The sequence below is a fragment of the Protopterus annectens genome, chromosome 7.part0 (assembly GCF_019279795.1).
Source record: "Protopterus annectens isolate FY-2018-M chromosome 7.part0, PAN1.0, whole genome shotgun sequence".
In the NCBI taxonomy this organism is placed as follows: domain Eukaryota; kingdom Metazoa; phylum Chordata; order Ceratodontiformes; family Protopteridae; genus Protopterus; species Protopterus annectens.
In genome coordinates, this window is record NC_056739.1 from 1499274253 (window position 1) to 1499293987 (window position 19735).

General features: G+C 36.0%; 1 protein-coding gene across 3 annotated transcripts in view; it reads left to right on the forward strand.

The window, feature by feature from the left end:
* Positions 1–19735, forward strand: part of SLC6A11 (solute carrier family 6 member 11) — a 1657595-nt gene that overhangs the window by 452993 nt on the left and 1184867 nt on the right. For all 3 annotated transcript variants that reach the window (XM_044078040.1, XM_044078041.1, XM_044078039.1), the window contains exon 6: positions 9904–10036. In XM_044078040.1, coding sequence (XP_043933975.1) covers positions 9904–10036 — 133 coding nt within the window. The remainder of the gene's footprint in view (positions 1–9903; positions 10037–19735) is intronic.

Genomic DNA, 19735 nt, shown 5'->3' on the forward strand with positions numbered 1-19735 from the left:
AGATATATCCTTGTTAAGACTGTCTAACATTTATGTCATTGAGACTAAATCCAGATAATTTGTTATTTCCCAAATGTGTTTAGTAAACATGTTGCCTATCTCTTATTCTAATTTGAGCAGCCAGGTACTATTTGAGGTGTACTTGTAGATGTAACTGAGGACTTGATAACATAAGTTGTTTTCTCACATCCACTAAATGATTTTGTTTCTTGAGACCACATTGTGACCAACATAATTAAAACCACCATTTTGCATTTTTTTCACACTTAATTATATAAGGGGGTACCTTCCCTGCATAGTCACTTTAATGAAACATTTGCCCATCGTTGATGCAAATTATAGCCTCTCCCCCAAAAGTCCACAAGCTAAGATTGTTACAGGAAGCTTACTGTTTGTCAGTAACCAGTTGACTAACATTCAGAATGCTGCCACTGGAAGGTTGTCAGTATCTTGTAATAGCGGCTAAGCTTGGAGAAGAAAGAGAGGGCAAGTGCTGATTTTAGCAGTTTCATGCTCTTCTCCACATTTTTATGACTTTGTATTTGATATACATATATGTTTGTGTGTAGTTCAGGGGTGTAGGAGCTTGCTTGCAGGAGGTCTTACCCTCTTGTAGAAAAAAAAAAACATTTTTTATGAGTTTTGAATCTTTGAGAGTGCTACTGTTATTTTTGTATTAAATGATCTTATTTTAATTAAACAAGATGTTATTTTTTTTTCATAGTAAAGTCATTGTTGGACTCAATGGAAGGTTATAACTAACCATGTTTACTTTGTATTAAAATTACAATAACATTTTGAATTTGAGCATTTGTGATTTGTGTTTTTAGAATGTTTCTGGACTTTGTATATATAAGCATGGGGCTTATGTACAGGAGGATGAAATCTAATGAAATCGTACTTGTTTTGTTAACATTAATTTGCCTAACTTTATTAGAACCAAAACTTGTACTTGTCATGACCCTACCTAATTCCAATACTATTCTGTATTCCACAGTCCCATACAACTTCTCATCATACTTTTTTACCACTCCAATACTATTCCTTTCTACCACAATTTCATACAATCCTCTCAGCATATTATCTCCCACATATTTTTCTCTAACATCACATTACACCTCTAGATATCCCTTCCACCCCATTCATGCACTCTCATCTCTCACTCCTCATAATTTGTACTATTTCTAAAATACTACAACTTGCTATACACCTTACCACATCAGTTATACATCATATATGTGTAAACAAAAAAAAAATGTTTTTGAAGTACAGTACTTGTTTGTACTTTTTGTGTTACTGATCTTATCCCTGTTATGCCTCTTAACTTATCACTGTGAATTGCTTTAAATTTTACTGCTAATAATGATTGTTTTTTAATTGTAAACTAAACTGTTATGTATACTTAAACTATCCATAACTGGAGCTTTTCTCCTCAGGTCTCCACTGAAAAAGGGCTTCTGGCCCAGCTAGACTAACCGGTTAACAAATGTCAATAAATAAATAAAATAAATTAACCTAGCTACTTGCAAAAAATAATACCTATATTAAAAAAGAGCTTAAATTCAAAGAATATATCTATTTTACTGAAATAACTGCCACACAGAAATATTGTAATATATAGTATATAAAAACGGTATGTGATTGAACAACATAAAGAAGAACCCCATTACAGTCTTTTTATTTGAAATATATTAAATTAAATGTGGTCCTTAGAAGCATTGTTTAACTGATAGTTTTACATTATTTGTATGATAATGTTTATGAGGATTCTGCAGTGGAAACCACATTCAGACATAAAAAGAGTGCAAGAGGTATTTATGCTGTTAACCTCATATGCTGCTTGATTTTAAATTAGGTTATGAGAACTCACTTGAGGTTCATCGTAATGTCTTTTGAAGGTTTTGGGCTGTCAACTGGCATTAGCTCTTCAGGCATTAAAGCTAGCACAATTTACTTATCAGGAATATTTTTGACAATTAGGAGAATAGTGGTTATCTTTGATGAAACCAGTGTTAAAAATCTCAAAAGTAGGACTCTGCTATACAGAATATTTTCTGGAAAGATTAACTTTGATAGATAAACACACACAGGAAAAAGGGGGATAGATTACATTATGCCACAGAATAAGTTATTTCTTTGTTTATGTATGTATGTATGTTTTTTTTTGTTTTTTTTTGGCCAAAGTAGCTGGGTGATCCATAAAGGCCCCATTTCAGTTGCAACTCGGGAGGTATAGGAAGAAGGAAGCAGCCCCCAAACAATACAAGATCATTGTACAAAGGCAGTACTTAAGCTTGCAGCATAATACATTTAGGGAGAATGGTAATCGGGTCAAACAAGGTTATAGGTAGTATCTACAAATAGGCATAATTTTTTATGGTAACCATGTTTTCATTGTATAAGAAATTCAAAGACAAGCTTGAAAAACAGTAGGATGTAGTGATCCAGTTAGTAAGGACTGTGAGGCTGAAAGCATAATACAAAAAGTATGAATTGTGAGAAAGTAGAGTAGAAAGCAGTTACTTGACCGTCATAAGATTGGGATCAGGGTTAGGGAGGAGGGGATACTATTAGAGACAGAGTTAAGGTTCTGGGTGGGTGTATGTATGTATGTATGCATGTAATAAGCCTGAGCTAGTTGGAGGTTAGGTGTTTGTTCTTTCAAGCAAGTACCAGTCAGAAGGTGAGTCACTAGTTAACAGTTTGAAAGTACCTGTTGTAGATGCATGTTCCTTACATTTAAGGTAAATTCCATGCAGGCAGTTTCACTTCATACATATGTTCTTCTAGAGTCTAGAAATATACAGTTTCCATACAGTATGAAATGTTTTTAAAAATAAAGCTTATTTTATGTTTTAGGATTTATTTGTATTTTTACAGATTTGAACAAGTAACATACAGCTGACATTATGCCATGTATTTCTTGTGGCCCATTTTGAATGCATTTTTACTACTTTTTTAACTTAGTTTAGTTATAGTAGTTACTTTTGTACTTACTTTTTATTTTGATTTAAAACTGACATTATCAATGCTTTTATGTTTCATTTTGATTTAAAATTGACAATTTGACATAATACTGGAAAAGAGTTTTACAGTGATATACAAGCTTATGTCAATCCCCCATTTTAAAGACTATTTGTAAAGGTTAGTATATCAGTACTGAACCTATAATTACTGCTGAAACCAACCAGTTCTTCAAAACATTTTAGTTAAGAAGATAGATATTCAAATGGAGTGGTTTTATAATATTGTCATAAAGAAGACGAAAGAGGTTATAATAAAAACATTGCCTTTTAGAAGTCGTGTTTATTGTGAATAAGAAAATGAAAAGGTATATACTAAATAACTATTAATTTTCCACTTTTGTTGCATATTGTTTTGATAGGAAAGATTGCAGATGCAATTAATATTTATTGCCATAATCTGAACCCACCGGCAGCTGTGAGAAGAAAGCAGATTTGGATTAATATGAGGCATATGTGGGGCTATTTGATGTAAGGAGGACAAAATAATAGGCATGTGTCTAGCCAAGCATCTGTTTGTAATCAGTGACTTGTAACTGTGGAGGAATATATATATATTTTATTTTTTTGTATACATACATACATACACACAGACACACACACACACACACACACACACACACACACACACATATATAGGGATATCAGAAAGGATATGTAAGACACTGCCTGCTTAATGATGCAATATAATAATAAAGGCAAAGTGCAAACATTTAACTTTTAAGGTTTTATGAAATGTAACCTTTCCTTAAATGGTTAAGACAGAGAAGGTCTTTGGGATTCAGAAAGTCTTACCTCACTATTGAAGCCTTTACTGCATAGGTGTCCATTGTGTTATAAGCCTGACACATTCTGAGACTGTTTTCCCACAAAGACTTTATTTGGCTATGGGCAGACATCTTTCTGGTGAAGGTCCATTCAGATGTGGCTGTCTGGGGCAGTGGCAATACTAATAGCTATGTGGTCTTAAAAGATATTGGCACCAACACTGGAATAACACAGTAGAATGATTCAGTCAGAATTATTTTTCTCATGAGGAGGACAGTGTGTCCACTATCTCTTGATAGCATACACCCATTCACACAAATGGGTGGTCACAGCTCATAGCATGACTCTACATATACACAACAGAACCAATTATATATATATATGTGTGTGCATGGGTTGTTATCTGTAGGGACATGAAGGTGGTTACATAGATGTTTTTGTATGTGTGGGTATGTGTGGTTACTGTATGGGAACTAAGTATACTGAAGCTTTGTCTGTGTGTTTGTGTATAACAACATCTATGCAAGTATGTGAGTGAGTGATTTCATGTAAGTGAGTGCACCTGGCATTTGATAGCAGCTGTATGGATGTGTAAGTTTGTTTATGTGTGCGTGATTGCATGAATGCTGGGGTGGTCAACCTGTGGAAAGTGAGTATAGTAAAGTCGTGTGTTTATGGAAGAGTGGGTGTGTGGGCAAGTGAATGAGTGGTGACATGTGAATGAATATGTTTGTATGAGCTTGATTTATGCAGTATGTCTGTGTGTGTGTGTGTGTGTGTGTGTGTGTGTGTGTGTGTGTGTGTGTGTGTGTGTGTGTGTGTGTGTGTGTGTGTGTGTGTGTGTGTGTGTATACGGGCAGCAGCAATGGATAAGCTAGTAGGGAGGACATTAGCATGGTCAGGTCTGACAGCACAATGTTTGTTTCAGAATTGTCAACTAATGAGTTATTTCATTGGGAGGTTTATCTGGTCTCTGAATCAGAGATTATCACCATCATGCTAATTGGCAGTCCTGAGGAAGCTATTAGTGCTGGTGTTAATAAACTGCCATAATATAAGCAATGACTTTTTTATAATGGTAGTGGGCTTAATATTAGATGTCAGCAGCACCTGTTGTAGGAAAATTCATCAATACCTATGCTCTAAAATGAATTATTGCTGTTGTACCATAGAGTTGTTATGTTTAACATGTGTAATAGTACTCCCCTTCCATAGTGGAATACCCATTTCTTTTGGTTAGTTTGTTATATTGTGTCTGCATCCATGTGCTTTTATTTATTTTTTCTAGTATTGTTTTAGATTTTACAGGTTTGCTGTTTCTGCTGCTATTCTGTTTCCATGCTGGAGTGCTGCACTTTATCATTGTCTTTAATCATGTACAGTCACTCAGTAGCATATGATGCTTTACTGAGTATGTTCATGTTAACAGTGTTGACACGTTGTCATTGGAGTGTAGTTAACAGTGCTGACACATGTTGACATTGGAGTGCAGTTAACAGTGCTGACACGTTGTCATTGGAGTGCAGTTAACAGTGCTGACACATGTTCTCATTGGGGTGCAGTAAATAGTGCTGACACATGTTCTCATTGGAGTGCAGTTAGTGCTGACATGTTGTCATTGGAGTGCAGTTAACAATGCTGACACATGTTGTCACTGGAGTGCAGCTAACAGTGTTGACACATGTTGTCATTGGAGTGCAGTTAACAGTGCTGACACATTGTCATTGGAGTGCAGTTAGTGCTGACACAAGTTCTCATTGGAGTGCAGTTAACAGTGCTGACACATGTTCTCATTGGAGTGCAGTTAACAGTGCTGACACGTTCTCAATGGAGTGCAGTTAACAGTGCTGACACATGTTCTCATTAGAGTGCAATGTGTGTGTAAGTTTTGTCCATCTCCCAGTGTAGAAACTGTATACAGTTTGACCTTTACTGGGAAGTCAGGGGAGAGGAAAGCTATAAATTCTTTGGTATCTGCCTGCTTGTTTACTTACATTGTTTAGGTATTTTTTTATTATATTTCAAATTTATGACTGACTTTTCATTTTTTTAAATGCCCATTGGTGGCATGATCAGCCTCACTGTATGAAGGAGATGTCAGACTTATTGTTTAATTTATGAATTATTTCTGCCACTTACTTTTACCTTCCAGGTAGACATTACTGTTTTATTCCAAAGCAGTGAATAGGCATTTACATCACTGGAGTTAGAAACTTACATTCTGGATGTATAATGTTTCTTATGCATTTGCTTATGTCCTGGATGAAATAGATAGATTCATTTTAGGTCCCTAATACCTAATTCATTAAAAAGCATCTCAAAAAAGACAGATCACTGATGTAAATGATAGGTTGCTATTTGTGCATGATTCATTTTGGCATGTATTTTATACCCATCCTTAGTTCATGGCCTTTGCACAGTAGAGGGGCTTGTACGTTCTTGTGACATTTACAACTAAGATGTTTGCATCTTTTAGCACCTCATGGCATCACTCTTGGCAAAAGTACACAGGTCCAGGGGCCATAAGAAGAGTGATCTAAATACTGACATCTCTGAGGGTTCTCTTCAACTGTACAGTAGCAGTTTGCTTACATTTTATATACTTGATTACCAGACCTGTTATTTGCAGTTTCTTATTTGTAGTCTCATTTTAGTAGTGATGTTTCGTGGCTTGAAGTTTATCATCTTGTTTTCTTTAATGATATATCTTTCTCTAAGTTGCATTCACTTCAGAGTAAGAATATATCAGTAACAGGTTGTGGGAGGCAAAGTGTTCCTGCAGTAAAAGCTTGTCTTAATATTTCCTAGCTATAATTGTACAAACATATAGAAACGTTACAGAAATGTATGTAGGTAGCTTGTATACTCTTTTGGTAGATTCATACACATGCAGCCAAGCAATTGTGTTTGGAGTAGTTGGATTTCAAAGAGACAGAGTAGACCACCGTAGTGATTCATTTTATAGAAGGAGAGGACACTGCAAAATAAAATCTGAGTGTAGTGGTTACCATGGTGTTTTGGTGGTCAGATGTCCTGTATAGCTTGATCAGACTGATTCTGAAGCATCTGCATTTAATGACTGTGTGGGCTCACCATACAGAAGACAAAGGATGGGTTTTGGATGAAAGTGTCAGGCAGGAGTAAAACTGAGTAGGATGAAATAGATGGTAGCAATGGTTCCTTTTTCCTAGGCCTAGGATAGTCTTCTGACTACTGGATAATAAGTGGGACTTGTATAGGAAGCTTAACTAATAGCTCAATATATTGTTGTATGTTGGTAGACGTAGTTTGTTTTGGTAGTAGATTTCTCATTCTGGTGTGGACTAATCATTACTCCGGATTTTGCGGATTTGAAGAAAACATTTGATCAAATGCCCTGTACTGTCTTGGAGGAGATTCGACAACAGCATGGATTCACAGGGCTGTTGCACCTTACCATTCATTATCTGTATTTGCAGACTGTGAGTCACATCTACATTCTGTGTGTTAAAGTTCACATCAATACTTAAATACACATTGTGCCACTTGAGGAGACTTTTTAGCACATGGGTACATCAGCTGTATCATTCCATAGAATGTACCAGATCGCAGTTGTAATATCACAGCTGGACCGCAGGCCAAAACATTTAGTTTACTGGTCAGTGTCTCTATCTTCAGCAAAGGTCACAATGCTAATTGGTAATAAAAAAGATAAAATCGATCATGAATACAGATAACAAAAATGACCTTCCTCTGCAGGGCTTCTGAGCTAGTTCCATGACAATGTAAACAGCATGGCAGCTCAGGAATACGTCTGACTGAGAGAAGACAATTCTTACTTCCATGATAGTGTAAACAGCATGGCAGCTCAGGAATACGTCTGACTGAGAGAAGACAATTCTTACTTCCATGATAATATAAACAGCATGGCAATCCAGGAGTAAGTCTGACTCAGAGAAGACAAGTGAAGTACTCCAGGCACCTTATGATGACATTCCCTGACTGCTTCCCACATAAAACGCACCAGGCATTTACACTAAAATGATGCTCCTTAACAGACCCAGAGCATGCTGGATAGAATATTTTTGTCATGCTGCCTGTAAACACATGAGGGTTTTGAAGGCTGAACTGGGGACTTTTCCTGGGAAGAAGAAATTCTGTCCTGCCCTGCTTAGTTTGCTCCACAGTGACTTTCACAAGGAGAAAGTATGTACTAATATGCATGGATGTTCTTATTTACATGACACAACTTTGTAGATCTTAAGTGTGCTTTCCGTTTATTTATGTATTGACTTATGGTTTAAATATTAGTTTTTGATGCTTTCATCAAATCCGCTGTCAGTAAGCAGTTTTGTAGCAAATACTAGGTAAAATGTTTACTTTATGTGCTATTTTTGGTATGATTTAGATCTGACAAAACATTAGGAGACCAGTGCAGAACACATTTGCTGGAGTTAGCATATTTTAATTTACAAAATAAGAACAATCATTCTTATATTTGCTTCTGTCCCTGGTTCATTTTTTTACTGGTTTTACTTAGGGTAATTAAAATTACTGGCAGCAAATTCTATAGCATTTTACACATTTATTGGGTTGTTATATATCTGCATCTTATGAGGTATTTCTTTCTTTCTTCACAAACATTTCATATGGGTGGCACAGTGGTGCAGTGGTTAACGTTATTGCCAAACAGCAAGAGGTTCTCCAGTTTGATTCTCGGCTGGGGCACATTTTGTGCAGAGTTTGCATGTCCTCCCTGAATTTGCATGCATTACTCTGGGTACCACAGTTTCCTTCCACATTCCAAAGATGTGTTTGGAGTGTTTCTCCCCAGGCCTCTGCTGAAAATAAGCTCTGTCCTAGTTTGACTTTCCCGGTCAACAAATGTTAAATAAAATAAATAAATATTATGCTCATCTCTGTCCACTCCTGTTCTTTATTGACTTCACCTAAAGAACTTTGACAATTTCTTCTTTTTGTTGCTTTCCAGGTTCACATCACAAGGTTCCTTGATTAGTGTGCACTTAGATGGCACAATAGTAGACATGATCAGAATACTTGAAATAAAACAAAAGAAGAATGAATATATGAGTTATGCCAAAACATTAAACACACAAATGTCAAACTTCCACAGTACTGAGATAATAGTCTGACACACACAAACACACACACACACACACACACACACACGCACACGCACGCGCGCGCACACACACACACACACACACACACACACACACACACACACACACACACACACACACACACAAAATAATAAACTGAACAAGTATTTCCAGAGGGGAGGTAACCCCCTGTACATTCAAGTGAGGGTTCTTCCTCACACTCACTTCTCCAGACTTGAATATACTGTGACCATGGTCACACAGCAATAGAGAACATACAGACACTGTCAAAACTGTCAAAAAGCAAAGCTGTCACCAACTCCCATTTGCAGCATTGCTTTACTCATGACAATGTATTCCAACTGCAGTTACAATTCGGTCAAGGAAAAATTCACACAAACTTCCCTGCAGCCTTAACAAAAAACTTATAAACATATGTAACTCCTAACATATGGTAAGCAATGAAAAGGGACACTGAAAAGGGTAAAGAAACACCCATCCTTAATACTGAAGAGAAGTGTTAATATTTCAGTGTTACTAACATCAGCCAACCTAGACCTGGAGGTCTGTCATGGTCATATTTGCAATGTTCTTCTTTTATTCCTTCAGTCAAAACGTATTCAGCCTGATTCTCATCATCTCATTATCACGAAATGAGAACAGGGGAGTATAAAAAGTATCACTCATGTTTTATATCGTGTTTAATGATCTGAATTTCAATAACTTCAGAAAACAGAATGAAAAAAACAAGGTAGTCAGCAAGTATAAAATAAGTACTATGAAAAATATACATTCTCTAGAAAAAAATAATATTGTCATATTTTACTGGAGTTGCACCTTGTTTGCTGGTAGGTTTTAAGACATTTATTGTACCCGTGTTCAAAGTTCCAGTTTGTAAATATATTACAAATGGTGTCGTCCAGTTGTTTTTCTTTTATAAATTCAGAATCTGTTTAATTATTTTTATGAATGTTTCTAGTGGATCATTTTGTTTTTTATTTGCTTTACAGGCGAAGAGTGCTAGCTATATCAGATGGAATTGAACATATTGGAAATCTACGATGGGAACTTGCTCTATGTCTTCTGGCTGCTTGGACTATCTGTTATTTTTGCATTTGGAAAGGAACAAAATCTACAGGAAAGGTAAGATAAGTGTTCTAGAAATAAAGAATGCTAAATACGTATTATCTGAAGAATGACAATTTGCCACTACTAAACCTATGAGTGCCATTTTTTCTTTTAATATTTTGCTTTTCAGTAGATATCAAAATTATGTTTGTAAAAGGAGGAGTCATGACTGCCTAGGTAAAAAGGTCTTCACATTGGAATTTGCTTCTCCTTATTTATTTTTTTCTGTTTCATTACATTTATTGTCTAATATTTGCTTGTGCTTTAGCCATTTAAAGGTTGGGTGCTAGGTTTAGAAATTAATCTTGGACTGGATGCAAATCTATTATAATATACATGCACATGCAGATGCACAGAAATGTGCATGCATACAGATGCAGACTCTCACACACATACACACACACACACACACACACACACACACACACACACACACACACACACACACACACACACACACACACACACACACACACAGTCCTGGCATGCAAGACCATGGACAGTTTGCAGGAAGACTAGTTCACGTCTCCCTGTCTTTGAAATATGAAAGGATACTGCAACTCCCTGCAGGAAACCATGCTGACACATGGAGGGCATGCAGACTCCGCAGAGAAGATCTCCTCTGATAAGAACTGATACCAAGTACCAAGTAAGGCAGCAATGGTAACCATTGTGTCATTGTCCCACTCTACCTTTTCTTTAGTCTCTTCTATGTTACCATTCATTTATTATTAAATTGTTTTGCATGATTAATTCAGTCAGTTGGTAAGCTTGTTTTTCAGAGAACAGTATGCCTTAGCATAAACTTTGTATCCTTAACTTAATTTGTTTGAAGAAAAACAATACACTTTTGCAATGTCTGTTTTTCACACCTCATGTGAATGTAGTCATATACAATTCTGATGAATTTTTACTTCCAGAAATAAAGGTTTTTGAGTGATTGAGCAAGAAGATGGACGCTGAATAAAAAGCAAACCTTTCTGGCTTGCATAGAGGCAGGGCACTTACTTATTGCGCTGTGTCCTTAGATTGATTGACAACCTGGGAAGGCATATGGTTGTCCAGTAGATTCATTTTGCAGGTGAGAAGGGGATCACACTCTCTTTCCATAATCTTGAGTGGAGGCTGTTTGGGGTGGGTGTGAAACAACATGGCACACTGCAATCCTTACATTGCATGTATGAAAGAATATGTGTTAAAGCATGCTAGCATAATTGCACTAGAGTCCTTGATAACAATTAGGGCATTGCTGCAAATGAAAGTTACAGTTTCTGAGATGTACACTAATTATATTAAGCATAAAGCTAAGGAAGTGTGCACATGCAGTTAAGCACATTTCACATCTTTGTTAGGAGAAGTGGCATATAGATCCTCTGCATTTTTACTTGAAATTTGGATACGGAACATCTTTATGATGTTCATTCTAAACTGAGATAAGTTCAACAACAGCACTTGTACAGTAGCATCATTTTCCCTTGTAGGTTCTTGAAGGTTTTGTATTTGAGGGTCCAATGTTATATGATGAGGACTTGATGTTGAATGTTTTTTAAAAATCATGTGGATTAAATTTATTCTGATAATTAATATTTGTATTCCACAGACACTGAATCAAGATTCAGAATTGAGAAAACTAATATTAAAATGTTAAGTCGCATAAGCTCCTGGTTCCTACGTGGCAGTATAAACCAACTAACAGCAGTTGAATCAAAGTCACTGAGGACGCTAGAACTCTTTTCAGAGATGTAAAAGTATAAATCCTTTTATTCCACAAAAAGTGAGCGCTTTCGCCAAGAGGCTTCTTCAGACTAATACAAGCATCAATACTTTCTCAACATTTAAATAGTCAAGCTTGTGATTTCATTGGTTCAATGCTTGAATCATACTATGTCATAATTAATACATTCAAAAAGCTGTTCTTAAGCTACTCGCTAAAATACATAAAAATAAAAAATATATATATATATATACATATAAAAAGGTATATATAAAAGACATATATACACAGAAATACAAATTTGATTAAAAACCATGAATAAAAATAATATTTTACTAAGTTCATATGTACACAATGAATATGAATATAGACTATGTAGTAACAACTTTATTCACCTTTTTAATTTCCTATTTCTTAAAATAGGCCTAATTGGTGTTTTTTCGTTCAGTCCAGGTGCTTGGTCAGCTTTGCACCTGATAATCCATTTTAATTCACATTCTAAGGTGTAGTTAATTATATCACCTCCTCTTGGATTGGCAAAAATCTTTTGTATAACACAAAACCTAAACTTGTGTGTAGGACCTAAACTTTTACAATGCTTCGCTAACGCGTTAAAATCTGACCCTATTCTGATGTGGTAGATATGTTCTCTAACGCGTTCCCTTAGTGACCTGTTAGTTTTTCCAATATAAAATGCAGGACATACTTCACAGCTAGCTAAATAAACCACATCTTTGCTACTACAATTTGTGTTGGTATTAAACTCAAAAGTTTGTTGTGTTATAGGGTGGACAAAGATTGTGTTTTCATTAATATATATACAATAATTGCATTTCCCACAATGTAGTGTATTTTGATTGCCCTTACTCATCTCTGACCTTTGCTTAGCATTCTTTGGATTGCACAGCAATCGCTTGAGGTTAGGTTTAGGTCCTACACACAAGTTTAGGTTTTGTGTTATACAAAAGATTTTTGCCAATCCAAGAGGAGGTGATATAATATATTCATATTCATTGTGTACATATGAACTTAGTAATATATTATTTTTTTTCATGGTTTTTTAATCAAATTTGTATCTCTTGTATAATATGTTATATTATATTATATTTTTTTTTATATGTATATATTATATTTTTTTTTTTATGTATTTTATTAGTATGACATCTTGTATTAGTCTGAAGAAGCCTCTTGGCTTAAAGCTTTTTTTTGTGGAATAAAAGGATTTATATACATCATCTCTCTCTGAAAAGAGTCTAGCCCCCTCAGTGACTTTGATTTAACTGCTGTTAGTTGGATTATACCAATGTAGGAAACAGGAGCTTGCTCACTTTATATCTTTGGTGTTTTATTGCTGGTTCATATTACCATTGAACACTGGTAGAGACAACCTACTCTTGGACTATGACTGATGGCAATGCTTTGAAACTTGCTGAAAACTTGGATTCATTGGAAAATGATCTTCTTAGGTTAAAGATGCCTACATCAGGTAATAGTGTCCCTGACTTGTTGTATAGATGGCAGTAACTTAACATTAACCTCAGCTTCAGTTATATGAAGCTGCTCATTGACGAAGAGACTGAGCTAAGGCTCAAAGTTAATAAAAAGTATGAATATATAAGAATGACTTTTCCAGGTTCCAATACAGACATTAGGATTGAAAATGTTATTGATAACGTCTCATTGATAGAGAGAGTAAAATATTGAGAGACACTCGGGACTTTAAAAGTTCTAATGTATTTACTTGGCCTAGACAGCGTTTAAGCAGTCAGAATACGAATAGCTTGAATGTGGCTTCCATTAATTCTACAAACACTGTGAATGTTAGTGATATGTCACGGAATAACTTGAATGTGATTTCAAATAACTCTGCTAACACTGTTGATGGTAGTTCATGTAGTGATGCATCTGTACCTGGTATTTTACATGGTAATACGACTGTAAATGAACAGTTCTACCTCTAATAGTGGGAATTAGTAGTTGTTGATATGTTAAATAGATCAGCACTTACACTGAAGAAAATGTGAATCACTGATAGTTAATTTATCTAGCAGAAATCTTACAAACCATGAGATACAGGTCCTGAATAAGGGACTTAGTTTTATCCCCACCAGAAGAAGCAATGTTGCTGACTCAGTTATAGATGCTAGAATTTTTGTAAGGAATGTGCAATTAAAGTTGGATTTTGGGAATTCAAATGAAAATGCAAATGGACCTATCTTTCGTGCTAACAGCACTTATATTCCTCAGCTTCATCCCACATTGGATGTTTTCTCTAGGAAGTTAGAGAATGAAATACACAATTATTTCCAACAGAATAAAAGTGTTAGATATAAAAATAACCTTACATATGCACAGAGACAGGCATTAAGAGATCTTAGTGAAGATCATACTTTAACTATCAGACCTGCAGACAAGGGTGGCCCCATTGTCCTCATGGACACAGAAGAATACACATCGATCATGTTAGAATTGTTAAATGATACTAAATATTATGACAGGATAGATTGCACTATGGTCTCGGAGAAAGTGTTTAGAACTCTATTTATGTTGGATGATTTATACATGTCCTTATTAATTACAAAGGAACTATATGAATATTTAAAGGTTAAGAATCCTTTAATTCCTTTGATACAGGGCCTGCCCAAGGTCCATAAATCACAAGTTAGGCCACCAATGAGACCAATTGTGGCAGGCCAAGGATGGATTACTGAACCTTTGTCTATCTTTACTGAGTATCATTTAAGACCTCTAGTAGATGCTAACAAATACATATTGAGAGACAGCAAACAATTTTTGATTGATCTCTATGCATACATGAGTAGTCAGAATGACACAACACCCTATTTGTTAGCTACTCTGGACGTAGTTAGTCTGTTTACTGTAATCCCGAATGATTTGGGTATTCATTTTGTACAAGAATACATGAGGAATCACTCAGAGTTCTCAGATGAAAAAATTGATTTGATATCCCTTTTTCTTGAGACCATTCTTATGAACAACATATTTATGTTGAAAGCTCCTGTACAATTGTGATCTGTTTATAAGACATGCAGGTCTATACAGAAGATTTGTAGATGACCTCTTTCTCGTGTGGTTAGGTGATATAGCCTCCCTCTTAGAATTAGTAGAACATATGAACAACTCCACGACATTTCTCAAGTTTACTTCAAATTTCTCGAGAAACAATATTTCATACTTAGATGTAGGCATTAATAGATTGAGCAATGGGATGCAAACACACTCCTGCATAGGGTAGTATGCAATCCAGACTTAATCCCTCCTACGATGGATACTTGAATGAATTGGATGGCCTTCAAGATAAATTTAGTACAAGAGGGTATAACACGGAGATAGTGGAAAAGAGGATTCTAGAAGTCAATGGTCTCAGAAGTACTATAGCTAAACCATACTACTCAGAACGATCTGTAGTGTCTGACATTGGTCTAGTAGAAACCACACGAGAAATTAGGGCCCCTATGTTTTACACTAAAGATGCAGCACAGTTAAGAGACATCATGGCTAGTAATTGGGATATACTAATGTTAGATGAGAACATCAAGCATGTTGTAGGTCCTAAACCTAGAGTATACTATAAGAATAAACCTAACCTCAAGAATGCTAAGCAAAGGTCAGAGATGAGTAAGGGCAATCAAAATACACTACATTGTGGGAAATGCAATTATTGTATATATATTAATGAAAACACAATATTTGTCCACCCTATAACACAACAAACTTTTGAGTTTAATACCAACACAAATTGTAGTAGCAAAGATGTGGTTTATTTAGCTAGCTGTGAAGTATGTCCTGCATTTTTATATGGAAAAACTAACAGGTCAGAACATATCTACCACATCAGAATAGGGTCAGATTGTAAAAGTTTAGGTCCTACACACAAGTTTAGGTTTTGTGTTATACAAAAGATTTTTGCCAATCCAAGAGGAGGTGATATAATTAACTACACCTTAGAATGTGAATTAAAATGGATTATCAGGTGCAAAGCTGACCAAGCACCTGGACTGAACGAAAAAACACCAATTAGGCCTATTTTAAGAAATAGGAAATTAAAAAGGTGAATAAAGTTGTTACTACATAGTCTATATTCATATTCATTGTGTACATATGAACTTAGTAATATATTATTTTTATTCATGGTTTTTAATCAAATTTGTATTTCTGTGTATATATGTTCTTTATATATACCTTTTTAAATGTATATATGTATATATATTTTTTATTTTTATGTATGTATGCGAGTAGCTTAAGAACAGCTTTTTGAATGTATTAATTATGACATAGTATGACTCAAGCATTGAACCAATGAAATTACAAGCTTGACTATTTAAATGTTGAGAAAGTATTGATGCTTGTATTAGTCTGAAGAAGCCTCTTGGCGAAAGCGCTTACTTTTTGTGGAATAAAAGGATTTATACTTTTACATCTCTGAAAAGAGTTCTAGCGTCCTCAGTGACTTTGATTTAACTGCTGTTAGTTGGATTATACTGCCACGTAGGAACCAGGAGCTTATGCGACTTATCTGTGTATCTTTTGGTGTTTTATTGCTGGTTCTACTCCCCGTAGGTTGGGTGTGTGTTTGCTGGATTTTACAATATTAAAATGTTAGCTAATATGGCTATTGTGCCTATTTTTCATTGTTTTATATAATTGAATGTTTTTATGTATAATTTCTCTTTAAATGAAAGGATTAGTTTAAACACTTTATTAATTTATCTTTCCCTTTGCTTGTAAAGCATCTTTAATTATCCTATTTTTGGCAATTTTTATTTGTCAAATTTGTTGGGTAGGCAAAAGCTTTCTGTTAATGCTAGATTTAATGGGGTTGCTGTCTATGTCAAATGGCTGTGAACTGTCAATTAATGTCACTTTCCTTCACTCTTCAGTGACTATGGAGTTAATATGTCTAAAGTAGGACATGATTAGGTTGAAGACTTCTTTATAAAAATGCTTGTTTTTATGTGTTTTTTTTAAATGAGTAATATTTTCATACATGCATACAAATCAATAAAGCATTACATGTAGAAATGTCATTGGATTAAATATATTTCCTGTTCCCCTGTCAAGCAGAGGCACAGAAGTGATCCCCGGGGTGAATTTCTTATCTCCCATCCAATCATCAAGATTTTTCTTGAAGAGTGCTAATGAGGAGCTTTGTTTGATATAGATAGGTAGTTTGTTCCAGAGTATCTGGGACAGGAATCTATCCCTCAGCATGTTCTGTTTATTGTGTGAGGAAGGTTTTGGTCCCTAGGCGTAGCTTCGGGGGGATTGGGATTTCTTTAATGCATGTCCAACAGCTCTGGGTTTGACATAGCTTTGTATGTTAGGCAGAGATTGTCTCTTTGAGATGGTCTGTGTAGGGCATCTGTTTGAGACTGGTAATCCTGTGTTTTGTATTTTTCTTGTGCCTTTCCAATTGTTGTAGATGTCTTGTGAGGTACATACCAAAAGGGTGTTGTACTGTATAATGGGTCTAATGACTGATGGAACAATGACCTCTTTTTCCTGGATGAGAAACCTTTGTGATGAGGTGTTTGATTATCAAAGAAGAGACTGCTGTCCACCTGTGTCCCAAGGTCTCTTATGACACTTTACCAACAGGGATAACAATGCACTGTTTGGCATTGAGCTTGAGGCCATGGCTTTGACACCAGGCATCTGTCTCAGTGAGGCCCTTTTGTAGATGTCCCACATCATTAGGAGTTTTGATTATGGCTAGACCTTCTGTGCTAGCCTGTACTTCAGAGAAGTAAATACCAAACAGGAGACCTAAGACTGAACCCTGTGGTACTGTACTCCACTAGTCACTGGTGGTTGGTAGAGTCTGCTGTACTTTTCACAGGTTTTGTCAGTGAGTCAGTTTGAGGCCACAACCCATCCCATCTTGTACATAGGGTTTTTATAGTTTTGAGTAGCAGTTTGTCTATAATCCTGAGGATGGTGTCAGCAAAATCTAGATAGGCTGTGTGAACCACCTTACCCTCATCTATGGCTTTAGTGACCGCTTCAAAGAAGTCTATCAGGTTTAGGAGACATGAACTGCCTTTTACAAACCTGAACTGGGTAGGGTCCAGAGTTTGGAGATTACTAATGTCATTGTTTATAAGTTTCATGATGATACGCTCCATAGCCTTGCAGACCAGGCTCATCAGGCTAATGGGGTAGTAGTTCCCAGGGTCCATGGTGGCTCCCCCTTTGTGGAGTGGGATAACCGTTGCTGTGCAACATTAAGTGGGCACAAAGCCTGAGGTGAGGCTATGATTGAACATAGTACGTAGGTGGGGTGCCAGTTCGTTCTGTAGTTCATGTAGAATGCAGCCTGGGATGTTGTCAGGTCCCATGGATGCTGTGTTCTTGGCTTTGGAGAGTGTGTTTTTTACCTGTGCAGCCATGATTACAGGTACTTTGAATTATTGTGGTATAGAGATAGGCCCTTTAGGGGATGAGAGAGGGGTAAAGTTAGCACTGAACCTATCTGCCAGGATGTTGGCAATATCAGTTGGTTCTGTATATTTAGTGCCATTGTGCTGTAACTCAGAGCAGATCTGAGTGTTGCCATTGAGATTCTTGACATGGCTATAGAATGCTTTGTGGTTGTCTTTAGAATCAGTGGTGATTTTGTTTTCGTAACTAGCTCTGGAGGTGGTGCTAAGTTACTTTTAATACCCTCTTGAAAGCATTTGTGTCAATGCATTTGATGCTTGATTAAAGGCTGTATATTAGATATCCATGCTGGATTTTTCTTCATTCATTTCCCCCTACTATTTTCTCTGGTTCTGGATCTACTAATTGCATCTTCTGGAACTTTTTGACCTCGTTTGCTAGTACTGTGTTCATTTTGCCAAAATTATATTCATCTCCATTTTTTTTTTGCAAAAATTATGGTAGAGGATAACTTGGGAACAGCAGAAAATATATGCACCATGAGATACATATTCCAAAAAAATATGGTTAGCATGTTTAGAAAAATTTGTTTTGATTGACTATGTAGTATGGTGAGTTTGAAAATGAGATCAGAAACAAAAGATACCCAATTGCTTATTCAGTATTTTAAAGAGGTGCATTAACAGTGATAGCATCTTGGAAAAAAAGGTAAGCGACAGTATTATTGCAGTGAATATAAGTGCCATCACAAAATATATTTCAGGAGTTTGCTATTTCAAGAAGTATTTTGTAACAAAAAAAATACATTTTTTAAAAACAAATGCTTACCTACCAGTGTTTTAACAAGTTATAAAATATATTTCCTTGATTGCTCAAAATGTTGAAGATCTGGTCTTAGGCTTACTTTAACTGAACTCTTTCCTTTCAGTAGCCCCCCCCCCCCCAACTAATGCACTAACCCTTTTTTCCTCATGACAATATACAAGCTGTTTGAATTGTTCTCTCTACAGTAACTGATTTTCATTCTTCCTCTTCTCACTATAAAGTCTTTGGTACTGATAATACTAACCTTCTATTCTAGTATGTGCCCCTTGCCAGTGCTCACATATCTGTGTCAGTCAGTCACTACTTAGCTCCCCAGCAACACTATCAACAGCATATTGTAACAGGCAAAAATATAAGTCATCTTGGAAATCTTCAGACCCTTCTACTTAGGACATGACTAAATTCAGTGACTATGTTACAAACCCTGGCAGGCAAAGTCACAATTATTATGTATCAGCTGCAGAAACTGCAAGGACTGCAGCTGTAATAAAGTATCATTAGAGCTTCCTTGGTTCATACTGGTCTTATGACCCAGAAATGCACCTGTTCTGTCCAGGAAAGTAAAATTGCCAGCACAGTAGGGAGTGAGGTAATGAGACTGATTAGCTAGCAAAAGACATACATGTTTAGTGCACCAGACTATAACAGCACAGCAATCCGTAAAGTGTGGCTCTGAACCGAAGTATGAGAATATCTTTTAATATTCTCTCCAGCTGTTTCTTCCCTCATACCAGGTTAACACTTGCAGCAAAGGACAGTTCCTCAAAAGGAAA